The sequence below is a fragment of the Coenobita brevimanus genome, chromosome 91 (assembly GCF_032717465.1).
Source record: "Coenobita brevimanus isolate Jiangsu-jjx chromosome 91, ASM3271746v2, whole genome shotgun sequence".
Taxonomy (NCBI): Eukaryota; Metazoa; Arthropoda; class Malacostraca; order Decapoda; family Coenobitidae; genus Coenobita; species Coenobita brevimanus.
The window spans coordinates 4364141-4378043 of record NC_137044.1 but is presented as its reverse complement, the minus strand read 5'-3'; the positions used below and the strand labels follow the sequence as shown (position 1 = coordinate 4378043).

Sequence of the window (13903 nt, the reverse complement as noted above, 5' to 3'; positions counted from 1 at the left end):
AGAATGATAAAGGCTTAGGAAGAAGTAGGCAGCACTACATCAAGTGAGTGGATGATGGTCGCCACCACCTACCATATAATAATAATAATAATAATAACAAAAATAATAATAATGATCATGGTGGTGATGGTGGTGGTAGCAGTAATAATAATAATAATAATAATAACATAATCAAGAAGCGGTGCCAAGGCACAGCAAACCCGTCCCCTGCAGTCATCTTACTGCTGACATATAAACACAACAGGTTATCTATTCAAAGGTGTCACATATCAAATTTGGGGTAAATCGAGTGAAAATTGACGATTTTATGCCCATCTGAAATTTTAGGCCCGACCCACCCACCTGACATTGAGCCCCCTACCGCTAACTGGAGGGTGACCCCCCCCCCAATGCAATGAGGCTGCCCCCCCCATGCAATGAGGCATGTTATAGGATGCAGATTTGAAAGATACGCCTTTAGGTGTTGGTGTCATGTCGATATAACGAATCTGAAAGGAGTTATGGCGAAAAAAAAGATTTTTACCCGTCCCCCTCACTTGAGTGGGAAATGTAGCAGTTGAAGGCGTAGTTGGTATGCATGGTGTGCCTGGAAGAAATGAAAATGGGGAACGAATGATAGCGATGTGTGTTGAGCGAGAGATGGTGATTGGGAATACGCTGTTTGAGAAGAAAGATATTTATAAGTATACATGGGTGAGACAGGAGGGTGGAAGGGTTGTTGATAGAGCCTTGATGGACTATGTGGTTGTGTCTAGGAATGTAATAGGAAGATTGTTGGATGTGAGAGTTCTGAGAGGGGAGGGTGGAGGTATGTCTGACCACTACCTGGTGGAGGGAAAGTTAAGAGTAGGTAAGAGATGGGTGAGAGCTAGGAGGGTTAGGTGTGGCAGGGAGGTTTTGAAAGTGAGTGAGTTGGATAAAGAGAGAAAAGATAGAGTATCAGGAGAAATTGAAAGATGAGTGGAACGCAGTGAAAGATCGGGAAAATGGCAGCGTGGAGGAGGAATGGCAGTTGTTTAAGAGTGCTGTGGTGGGGCATGCAGAAGAGGTGTGTGGTGTGAGACGTGTGGGTGGTGGTGTAAGAAAAGGAAGTGAATGGTGGTGCGAGGAAGTTAGTATGGCTGTGGCTGAGAAGAGACGTGCATATGAAGTGTGGCTGCAGAGGAAGGATGAGATGTCATATGAAAGGTATAAGGAAAAGAGGAATAGAGCGAGAAGGGCTGTGCGTGATGCTAAAGTGGCAGCAGATGAGAGGTGGGGTAGGCGGCTGACAGAGAATTTTCAACAGAATAAGAAAATGTTTTGGAAGGAGGTGAAAAGGGTGCGAAAGGGAGAGTCTGGGAAGGAAGAACGAGTAAAAGCAGAGGATGGAAGGATGTTAATTGAGATGGATGCAGTAAGGGAAGAGATGGAGCAGAGTATTTTGAAAGATTGTTAAATGTAGAGGAGGAAAGGGTGGCTGAGATTGTGGCAGATAGAAGGGTGCAAGGAATAAATGTGTTGGGAGAGTTGAATGATTCTTTGATCACGAAGGAGTAAGTGGAGAAGGCAGTAAAGGAGATGAAAACAGGTAAAGCTGCAGGTATGGATGGGTGTGCTGTGGAATGCCTGAAGGGTGGTGGAGTGACTATTGTTGACTGGTTAGTAAGATTATTGAATGTGTGCTTTGAGAAAGGTATGGTGCCAATTGACTGGGCAAGTGCTTGTGTGGTCCCGTTGTATAAAGGCAAGGGTGATAAGTATGAATGTACTAGCTTTAGGGGTATAAGTCTGTTGAGTGTTGTAGGTAAAGTGTATGGTAGAGTGTTAATTATGAGAGTTAGAGAGGGTACAGAGGGAGTGATTAGTGATGAGCAGTGTGGCTTTAGGAGAGGGAGGGGATGCGTTGATCAGGTGTTTGCTGTGAGACAAGTGTGTGAAAAGTATTTAGCGAAAGGCAAGGATGTGTTTTGGGCATTTATGGATTTAGAGAAAGCGTATGATAGAATTGATAGGGAGGCTTTGTGGACTGTTTTAAGATTGTATGGACTTGATGGTAGGTTACTAAAAGGGTGAAAAGTTTTTATGTAAATAGTAGAGCGTGTGTAAGAGTGGGAAATGCTGTGAGTGATTGGTTTCCCGTGAGAGTGGGGCTGCGACAGGGATGTGTGATGTCGCCTTGGTTGTTTAATATTTACATGGATGGTGTTGTAAGGGAGGTGAATGCAAGAGTTTTAGGTGGTCTGAGTCTGGTAAATGTTGATGGAGGAGAGTGGAATCTGAAGCAGCTGCTGTTTGCAGATGATACTGCACTGGTGACTGATTCAGAGGAGAAATTGAGACAGTTGGTAGAGGAGTTTGGAAGGGTGTGTGAAAGGAGGAAATTGAAAGTAAATGAGAATAAGAGTAAAGTGATGAAGTGTACGAGGTTGATAGATGGTAGGGGGATGAATATAGTTTTGAATGGTGAGTTGCTTGAGGAGGTAGATTGTTTTAAATATCTAGGGTCACATGTTGCTGTGGATGGAAGAATAGATGCAGAAGTGAAGTTTAGAATAAATGAAGTAGGAAAGGTGCTGGGAGGAATGAAAAAAGTGTTTAAATGTCGTTCGCTTAGAATGGATGTAAAGAGAAGGCTGTATGAGGGTGTTGTGGTACCGACTGCGTTATATGGGGCTGAAACATGGAATATGGGTGTAGCAGAGAGGAAAAGTTTGAATGTAATGGAGATGAGATGTCTGAGGAGTATGTGTGGAGTGACGCGTATGGATCGAGTGCGAAATGATGAAGTGCGAAGGAGAACTGGAGTTGTTCGGGAGATGGCTGGTAGAGTTGAGCAGAGGGTGTTGCAATGGTTTGGGCATATGGAGAGAATGGATAATGAGCGATTGGTGAAAAAGATAACTAGATCTGATGTGAGAGGTGTAAGACTGAGAGGAAGACCACGAATAGGATGGATGGACAGTGTGAAGAGAGCGCTGGATGCGAGAGGGATGTCTGTTGAGCAAGGAAGAGTGGCTGTGCGTGACAGAAATAAATGGAGAGAAATTGTGAATGAATAGTGATGACACAGCCCTGAGGGGATATTCTCCCGCATTTGGTCTGATCAGCTAGTCAGGTCAGGTGCGGGTAAGGGGATGGGTCTGTTATGATGTGGCAGGGGTAAACCAGTTCTGCTGTCGGGCCCTGCTGTGGATGTCACTGCTTGCATTGCGCAGTTGACCCTTGTGCGGTGTGATGCGGTGAGGATCTGTCCGTTCTCCCCTTTGGGGCTAAGATGCGAATGAATGTGTTTGAATGGATGGGTAAATTGAGAGTGAGTCGTCCTGTCTCGGCTACCTCCCTTTCCTTGGGGGAAGCAGCCTAGGTATATAGATAGACATCTTTTAGGCCTACAGCCTGGGCCATGGCCCAATTAGGCCCAAAATTCAATCAGGTTATCAGGTCATAGCCCATCCCTGTAATTTTGGTCAATATCGCACCAATAGTTTTCGCGCAAAGTTGTTAACAGACAGTAAGACAAACACACAAACAGATAAGCAAGTGAAGACAATACCCGTCCCCGAGACCCTCTGGGGTGGGGACGGATTAAAAAAAAAAAAAAAAAAAATCAAAGTACTTACCAGACGGAACAAAAAGAAAATGGAGAGTAGGAGGAGAATGAAAAATGGAGAAAGAAACGAAAAGAAAATAAAACTGGGAAATGAAGATGAAACAAAAAGAAAATGAAGATGATGACGAATCAAAAAGAAAATAAAGACGAAGACGAAACTGGAAGAGGAAATGGAGACGAAAACACGAACAGAGAAATAAAAAAACTATGGAGACAGAGACGAAACAAAACGAAAACTGAGAGGAAAACGAAACTAAAAGAAAATGGAGACGAAACAGGAAAACAACTTAGGAGATGGAGACGAAAGCAGAAAAAAACACAAAAAAAGTGGAGACGAAGACGAAACAGAAAGAGGAAATTGAGACGAAGACGAAACTGAGAAAATGGGAGACGAAGCCAAAACAGAAAAAAGGAAAGGATGAAGACAACAGAAAAAGAGAATGGGGATGACGAAGAAGGCGGCAGATTCGAGGGATAACTATGCATACTTCAGTGTGTGTGTGTGTGTGTGTGTGTGTGTGTGTGTGTGTGTGTGTGTGTGTTTCCTTACTCTAAAATTCTTAAAAAAAAAAAAAAAAACTCGGATGCAGTATTTTCTATTCTATATTCAGAAATCTATATGTTCATGCGCAGATGTGTGTGTGTGTGTGTGTGTGTGTGTGTGCCAAATCACCAAGAAACCTACACTCTCGGTGGCAGTTATTTTCTCTCTCTCTCTGCAGTGTGAAATCCAAATGAAGTGAATAAAAGGCAATTAAGTAAATAGCATCTAACTGAAATGACTGAAAAATATGCGATGTGATTCTATTGCTAACTTTTCAGCCCGATTTACGTAATTATATTTTACACTTGTACCACCCTGACGATCTTATACAGTTAAGGGGAGACTTTTCGAAGTGGGGGGGATAGAGACAGCCTAGGTAATCCCTTCGCAGCTATAGCTATATAAAATGGCTGAATAAAATTGATCGGAGGCAGTTTGATTGAAATAAAAAATTCGTTACCGTGGCTGATTAGAGAGTCGACCAAGAAGGTGAAGCAACCACACTTGAGATAAAGGGACAATGATGTAACTAAACGGAGAACATGACGAAATTATGATGTACTATGGTCCGCCGGAGTAAAAGTTTACCTAAGTTCTTGCGTCACTCTGAGAGGTGGTCATTATTGCACAAAACAGGGAAAATCTCCAATCCACGCTTAACAATCCGCTCTGAATTAATACGCTATCTAAGCATTACTCCTACACACAGACGTTTGAGTATACGTGAAACTATTGGTGAACCTGTCTAACGCCTGTGGTCCCGGGTGCGAATGTGGAAAATTTAGCAATCGAGTACACGGGAGAGGAGAGTTCCAGTCACCTCGCCAGTTTGGGTATTGATCGCTGAGTGAATAGAAACCTCCATGAAGAAAATGCTCAAACTTTCTTGGGAAAGGTTATAACTGTTTGTAATGACTGTGCTCCCCAGCTCCACTCACACACCTCACAAATACTTCACAAAGCTGGCATATATATCTGTGTTGCTGGGGATCACGAACTGTACCGATAAATGTACTAATCACAGCTCATAGCTGCGCAAGCGCCCGGATGTTTCCGAACGTGTATATAAAATCTCAACTTCATCCGCCTGCCAGTCAGTTGCCCGCTGCAGTCCTGGGTAGAGGGTGTGAGCGGCGGGAGAACTGTCGCTGGAATGGCCAACTCTGAGTCAGTGGGCGGCAAACAACTTAAGCAAGCAAGATGACCCTTGCCATGGAAAGGCATATGCTCACACACAGTGACGCTGTAGCTTAACTCTCAGTTACCAATTCGCTGTAATTATACCAAAAAAATTCTTATGTGCAATTATTAATACTTTTCTACCATGACGACAATGACTGTACATTAAGTGACAGTTCTGAGCTTTATTCGTTGTAGTTCACTGTGATTTTTGAACGTCTCTGCGTAAAACTAAATATTTCTGACAAAAACTGAGCCCAAGAGGAAAACGCTAGTGAACTTCTTTGTATAAATGCGAGAAAATGTAAGCACAAGCGCGGTGTCGGAAGCAATGCTGGGGTAGAAGGTCGCGAGCAGTCCCGCTCGAGCAACGACAGAAGGTTGATCAACGCTGGACACTTCCCTGAGCTAGGACGAGGTTGCGGCGCTGCACCTAGCCATAGGGGTGGGCATGAGTTCCAGTGGCCAGGAGGAGCAACCAGAGCGCAACACCCTGCCAGATCTCACAACTCTCCCTCAACAAAGCAACGGGGCCATAATGAACTCTATGGACCCTAAATCATCAGTGGTCCGTCTTCAGCCAGTTCTGGAGGCGCATGAAAACGGTTCCCTGGCATCTGGCGAATCGGACGACCGGGGACACCAACCTTTCAAAGCTGCATCCTTCTACATTGGCGGGGACGACGGAACACATGCTCGCGATGGCAGGGCGTTCAGCCCTCGGGACTCTGTGGGCAGCCCTCTTCCATCTGTGGGCAGTCCTCGGCTGTCCGCAATGGCAGCCAAAGGAATGCCAATCCCCTTCACTACTCCAGATGGCGGCTACGGGTGGGTGGTGGCGCTGTCGGCCTGCTTTATCAACGTCTGGATCGTGGGCTTCATCAAGAGCTATGGCGTCATCTACGTGGCCGTGCGCAACGCCTTCCCGGAGGCCAGCGCTTACCACGTCTCATGGCTCCCATCACTCCTTTCCACCGTCGGTCTTCTCATAGGTCAGTTACTCTAGCGACTTGCTGAAGATCTATCCATCTATCTATCTATTGCCAGATGCCTTAATCCCATACGGGGTGGCCACAAACAAATCGCTTCCATGTCGCCCTGTCCCCCGCCATTTCACTGCCCTGCTCCCAGCTCACACCCCCCTCTCTCATATACCTCTCCACTCCATCCCTCCATCTCATCCTTGGCCTCTCCCTCCCTCTCACCCCCCCACCTCACTCACATACTCTCTCCTCATCAGCCTCTTGCTCTCCATCCTCTCCACACGTCCAAACCACCTGAGTTTATTTCTCCTAACGCTTCCTGTCACATCCACATCCACACCACAACGCTCCTTCACTTCCTCATTTGTCAGTCTGTCTCTCCATGTAACTCCACAGGCTCCTCTCAAATAACTCATTTCCACTGCTGTCACTCTTAACTTCTGTCCCTCCAACAAGGTCCAAACTTCACTTCCATACGTTAGAGTTGGTATCACAATAGTCATGTAGTAGCTTTTTCACTTCCATGCTCACTTCTCTGTTTCTTATCACTGATTTCAAGGAAACAGCAGCCTTTCTTCCCTGTTGCACCCTTTCAAGCACTTCATCCTCTAAACTTCCATCCTTACTCATCACACTGCCCAAGTACTTAAACGCACACACATTTTCCATTTCCTCCTCATCCAGCCTCACTGTATATTCACTGACTTCATTTCTATCGAAGACCTTCACTATTTTATCCCTGCTGCTGACAAATGATTATATTTAACTCTTATACCTGAATAAAATCGCCAGGAGCCAGCTGGAAAGCACTGCTAGACCTATCCCAATCATAAGAGGGTAAAGAGGGGCTTTACGTCCTCGACCATCACAAGTTTCTATCTGCTGCCTAATCCCAGAGTCCACCCGAGTTGCTGTGACAAAACCCCTCCAGCTCTAAATTTCTCAACAACATTTCCTCCAGTCACTTCTAAACACTATCTCCCATTCTCGCCCTTCCTTCCCATAATTCGCTATCAACAATCGCATTACCGAAACCGTAATACCGACCTAAGAGATGGGAGGCAGCATGATCCAGAAAGAAAAAGCACAAAAGTAGGAAAATTATCAAATGCAATGGCCTCCTAATAATTTACACATCATTCAAGTTCTCCGAAGTATTGGCTCTACCTCAGAAGCAAATGAGATCTAGCCTATACACATTAGTTGCTCCATTTTGATGCATTTCACATACACCTGTGAAGTCAGTTCAACGACAAACGACATGAAAACGGAGAAAGGTTCTTGTCTTTTGCATATCCACGCATGCAGTTCGGCACCCTGTCACTCTCTCACGTCCTCAACATCCATACCTAACTTTCTCACACACACTCACAACCCTCCACCTCCTTGGTCTTCTACATGTGACTGACAAGGAAATCACCACACTATATTGGGACTTGTCAATGGGTCGGAAGGAAGAATTAATTGGGAAAGAAGTGAATCCCAGAATAAACTAGAAAGCGCTCAGACAGCGCATACTTCCGCCAATGCCACTGTCGTTAAAAAGGATCCGGATCCGTGGATTTAGGATCCGGATCCGAATCTGCCCCTAAATTTAATCAACTCTTTTTTGGTCCATGGCCCACCTTTCCACATAATATCATTGAAGTTCACTGAGAACTTTTGGAGATATTGTGCGGGATACTGCGGATCCGGATCCGAATCCGCCCCCAAATTTAATCATTTCTTCATTGGCCCATGGCCACCCTCCACAAAATTCCACCAAAAATCCGTTCATAATTTTTTGAGTAATCCTGCTAACAGTCAGGCAAACAAACCAACGCGAGGTAAAACATAACCTCCTTAGCGGAGGTAACTATAACTAACATGTTTTCATTTGACGAAGCTGGGCCACACTCAACTTGAATACTAAGTCATGGTTACGTGAAATTCCACAAGCCTCTGTTATGAGGCAGGAATGAGTCTCACTGGTTACTAGGTATATTTACCTTCCAATATGAATACACTCGACATTCAACTGGGCTAAAAAGGAATTTGGAATCTTTGGTGAAAACCAAACAAATGACAGTCGGGGTGTAACAGAAAAAGCGGAGACTCTGTTTTGTGGATAAAGGGCAATCAGGAATGCATGTAAGTGCCAGTGGCAGGAAAAGCACCCAGACACTGCCCCAGACCACGACACAACCTCCCAACCATGCCTCCTCCTACTCCATAGCTATAGTCCTTTGATCTGTAAACTTCATCCCTCCTTATCTTTACGAATCTCGGACTGACAGAGAGAGAGAGAGAGAGAGAGAGAGAGACTGTGTGTGTTTATTAGAGATGTGCCGATACCAAGATGTTGGCCGATACCGATACCGATACCCACTTTTCAGCCGATACCGATACTAACAAATGGCCGATACTTTGCCGGTACCAATACCGATACCGAGACTTTTTTTATTTTGATTACCCTGCGTTTAATGTGTAACTTCTGTAAGGTTATATTATAAAAGTATAGAATAACTTGTATTTTAATATTAGAAATAGGGGAAGCTGGAAGTAACTATAGGCCTATAATTGCATGGTACTGTTAAAAAAAAAAAAAAAAAAGACGAAAAGGAAAGTCATAGACTCACAGAGTTGAAACTGAAACTATATATATATTGTGAACTTTTACCCAGCATCCACCTGTCTGATGGGCACATGGAGAGTAGCGACCCTTAGAGTGCAACTTCTCATGGCATGCAGAGCTGAGGTCAGTAATTCAGTATCCATGATCTTAATTAGTTGACCCAATGCCGAAGTACCAAGTGGCAATTATGACCTTAAGAAGTCGGAATAATAAAATGTTTTGCTAAGCTGTTAATCTGCTTGTGTGAATAATAAATAAAAGGCAAAGAAAAGTATCGGAGTATCGGTCATTTATTTACCTTGCCGATACCGCTACTACAAAAAAAAAAGGCCGATACTGCCGATACCGATATCGATACTATCGACATATCCCTAACACACACACACACACACACACACACACACACACACACGGGCACAGCTCCAACCAATTATAGCAATTACGGTTCATATTTAGGTCACAATTACCATGTCATATCAAAAGCTATATCTGTTGCACTCACATAATGGGCGCGCACACACACACACACACACACACACACACACACACACACACACACACACACACACACACACACACACACACACACACACACACCATTACATTGTACAAAAATGATTAGTAGATTTTATATATATATATATATATATATATATATATATATAAACCACTTGTAAACTAGTGGTATGTAAGAGTGTTCTAAGTAGTATGTAAGTGTGTTGAAGGGATACGTGACCTTTTTCCCTTACCTAACTTGCCACAGTTTGAATTCTGCTTACATACTGTCTTTACTAGAGAGAGAGAGAGAGAGCGCACCGGACTCTCCGGGCATATAGAGGTGACGTGGTGGGGAAAAGACCTGTCCAGTTCTTGTGTAAATATATATCCGTAATATAGCACTGGATTTCGGATTTACCTACATTCCATGAGTGTTGGCTTAACAAGTGGTGGCAGCAGTGGGATAGCTGGTCACCGTGAATCGAGCTGTTCTCGCGAACACGGACGAAATCGTCAGGAGCCGCGTCAGCGTACACCTTCCAGACTGCGTCGTACTTATTGAGTATCGTAAGGACTAGACTACTCATACCATCGAGGAGTGTCGTTACCTTGCACGTCGTCGGTTGGGGGAGGAGCAACGCGACATTCGCAAACATCCAACATAGAAGTTACCCAACACAATGAACTGCCCCTCAGTAGTGTTCGTGCGTTACACTACTTAGGGGTAGTTGTGCGGAGGTAAATTGCGGTCAGGGGGATGTCTAACTTTTTATGGATTCAGGTTCTGCCGTCGACTTATTTTCTGAAGAGGCGTTAGCAAGAATTCAATGTAACAGACTGAAACATGTTAGTTTCCGTGAGCCCGATCGAAATCTGTGCACTGTAGATGGATCATATTTAGACATTATATGCAAAACTTAGCTTCAAATTTCTCTACATGATTCAGCAGATCCATTCACTACTGAATTCTATGTTACACCCTGGATTAGCTGTCCTGGTGACGTTCTAATAGGTGTACAAATCATGGCAGACGAAAATATCAATGTGTTACCGGCACGAGGGGACGTTACTATTCAGGATTTGTTTGTGCCAGGTATCACAGACCCAGTTTCCCAGTCACGAGTTGATACAATTATGATCCCTCCTACCGATCCACCACCCTCTGACCTGCCTGATCCAGTTACTGACTTCCCTGATCCCCTTACTAATGAACTGTACTCATCCATGTTCCATCCCGGTAAGCCATCCTGTAGCTGGACCTTAGGTAAGATCACGTAGCCCTTCAACAAACTTACATCCTATTTAGAACACACTTACATAATACTGGTTTACAAGTGGTTACAATATTACGTACGGCTGCGGGGATAGCTATGATTCACTTCCCTCCTAGAAAGAACGAGATAGGAAACGATGACTTTCAACAACCAGTAATGCGTCCCTTGGAAGCAACCATTTTCAAAAAATTGTGTATGAGTTCTAACATTTTTCGAATAAAGTTGAGCAATAGTTTTTCGCAATGGTAAAGTGGGGAACAAGAGTTCCCCTACTGTTTCAGTGAGCCTACTTCACATTTATTGCATGTTCATTTTTCCTCCTACGCATCATATCAAACAAGATCATATACTGTACAGTATGAACATAAAAATGTAGCCAGCCCCTCTCAGCTGTGCAATATTAACCTGTATTAGACAATGTGTTGTCCACAACTCTACCTAACATTTGATACAATATTGTTACATCTTGACAGCTGTGGAAGCCTGCTCTCACGACGAAGGAAACGGCTGTAATTTTGTTCTTCGTCCACTCACTGTTACAAATTTACATCCAAAACATATAACTCGCATACGATACAATTTAACCCCCTTGAATCCGGAACGTGTCGGTATAATTTCCTACCACATAACTATTTTTACTCAGCTTAAGGTGTCTAGGCCTGAAGTAATTAAATGGCTGTATTTACTTCGTCTAATTCTAAAAATCTTTCCAGAATTAAAAGTTTTCAGATCAACAAGTCCATGACATTTTCGGTTTTCCCCTCCTGACTCCCTCATTGCTTTTATCTCTCGCTAGGGCAAGCATCCACGCACGTACGAGCGCGCGCACACGCGCACACACACGCACACGCACACACACACACACACACACACACGGGAGAGAGAGAGAGAGAGAGAGAGAGAGAATCAGTTGACGTATCCAGCTGGTTTATTCTCGTTACGTCCAATTTTACAACCGAGCAAACTTTCTTCTAGTGATGGGGAGAGGGAATAATATATCAGTCCCCCCTCCCCCGTCTCTTTAAACAGGATAAAACTGCCAGAAAGTACCATGAATGAAATATAGAATACGTTATGGGATCCAGGAAGATAACCTTTTAATCTTCATGCATTCCACGTGTCCAGACAACCACAATATATTCTTGTTAACTGCGTCTATTTTTGTACTCCACTCTGTCTTACATACTATCCGTACTAACATTTATTCCTAAAATTCTTTCCTTTCGCCAATTTACACATACTTTATTCACTCACTTATTATACGATTTAGTGGTACTCCTGGAGAGCAAATCATCTAAAAAATTTTAAGATACTACATACTAAGGGAATTGGTAGTGATGAAGTTGATATCACAGCTGACAATGAAGGTCTCATTTTGGTCACACCTGATGAATGTACTTAGGACAAGGAAACCCCTCATCAGGATTCTGTGAAGCACTAGTAAAGTATGGCTCTGGATATATCATGCGCACATAATAAAACCTGTATCCTCGCATTTATGCTAAACTTTCAGCAACTAGGAATGACATTTCTTTTAATTCAGGATGCTGAAACAAAACACAAATGTTGCTGTCTGCTTGCTGGTAAAAACCTAAAAATTTGATGAGCCATATTTGGCAAACACAACTAGATTTATGAGTATCTGATGTCAGCTATGATCCCTGACATCAAAACCCCGTCTCATGTGCAAAAACAATATAGTTTATGCTTTTATCACCTCTTTTAGTATCAGAGGGGGACTGGTGCGCAGAATCCATCCCAGGGTCATCAGAAGCACGGGCCCTAATTATGGTGAAGTGAGCGCCAATGGCGCGTGATCTAGGGAGTGCCGGAGGCATTCTTGAGTCTCGGAATAAAAACTACATACAAAGCTCGCGCGAACACACACACACACACACACACACACACACACACACACACACACACACACACACACACACACACACACTGGTGCAGTGGTAACGTTCCCACTTGCCAACTGGTGGACGGGAGTTCGCGCCTCGCTCAGGTTGCGAAAAGTTTCACTGACGAAGTGGGTGGTTACTGTCCCCCTTGAGCAAGGAGACGGGTGTGTGCGTGTGTGAAGGTCACAGCCTTGCCCTTAGATCGGACTATATGAGCTCTCAGCTCCCTTCCGGGAGGGTAAAAGCTGACCATCACGACTATCAAGTGATCCTGACCGACCCGGTGAATTACACACACACACACACACACACACACACACACACACACACACACACACACACACACACACAGACCTTTCAGTAAATGCGTTCCTTAGTGCTTTCCAAGTTTCTGGTGCCTAGTAAAATGTGACTAATTCCTAATAAAAATAGTCTCTTTTTAATGTTTTCCATCTGATTCTAAGAACCTGAATTTAAATTAGAACCGTTCCAGAAATTCCAAAACCACAAATATGCCTACAATGTCGATTCATGATACCGGGAAGGCCTCTTGACCTATTCAGCTCAAAGGTCCAGCGGGACATGGCCAGAATTGCTCCAAGGTCATCCGGGCTTAGCTTTATTTGGTTTTTACCGGTTCTGTCGAGTTTATTTTTTTAAGGAAATTATCTTTTCTGTTAAACATTTGTCACGACAGGGACGACCAATCATTTTTTTTTTTTTCTTAACAACCATGATTCTATCCAGTCAGTCACAGTCATTGAAACGGCATATTTCGCTAAATAAGCTGACTCCGGAATTCTAATAATAACTGGGCTCAGATATAATCACGATGGATGAACGCAACAGGAAAAAAGCTAAATAAAGAATTTAGCATCCTTTTTTTCTCTTACGAGGTCAAGAAACTGTGGCTCAATATTCGACTACGACACGTGTCTCACTTCAGTCTCCAGATTAATACATACCTGGCGAGGTTATATTTAGGACACGGTTTAGGGAAATCCGCCGCTTCTTAGAGTGAAAAAGAGAAGTTTTTTTACTCTGTTATGTCAACCTATCATCTATCTATGTCTGCCTATATCTTTCTATCCGTTTGTCTGTCTGTGTTTATCTCCATCTATCGATCTGCAACAAAATTCCCTAATCCAGAAAAGGGTAACCACAAACAAATCGCCTCCATGTCACCGTGTCCTCCGACAATCAGGTTACCCTCCCATCAACTCACACCAGCATCATTCATGTACCTCTACATCTCATCCCTCCACCTCATATTCGGCTAACTTCCCCCCTTTCCCCCTCCACCACGCTGACATAA

The 13903-nt window shown here is 43.8% G+C and overlaps 1 protein-coding gene across 1 annotated transcript in view; it reads left to right on the top strand.

Moving 5' to 3' along the window:
- The first annotated feature begins 5289 nt into the window (after window positions 1–5289).
- The window catches only part of LOC145411855 (uncharacterized), a 48616-nt gene continuing 40002 nt past the window's right edge, over window positions 5290–13903 (top strand). The window contains 2 exon segments of the mRNA XM_080281813.1: window positions 5290–5307; window positions 5659–6307. Coding sequence (XP_080137939.1) covers window positions 5290–5307; window positions 5659–6307 — 667 coding nt within the window.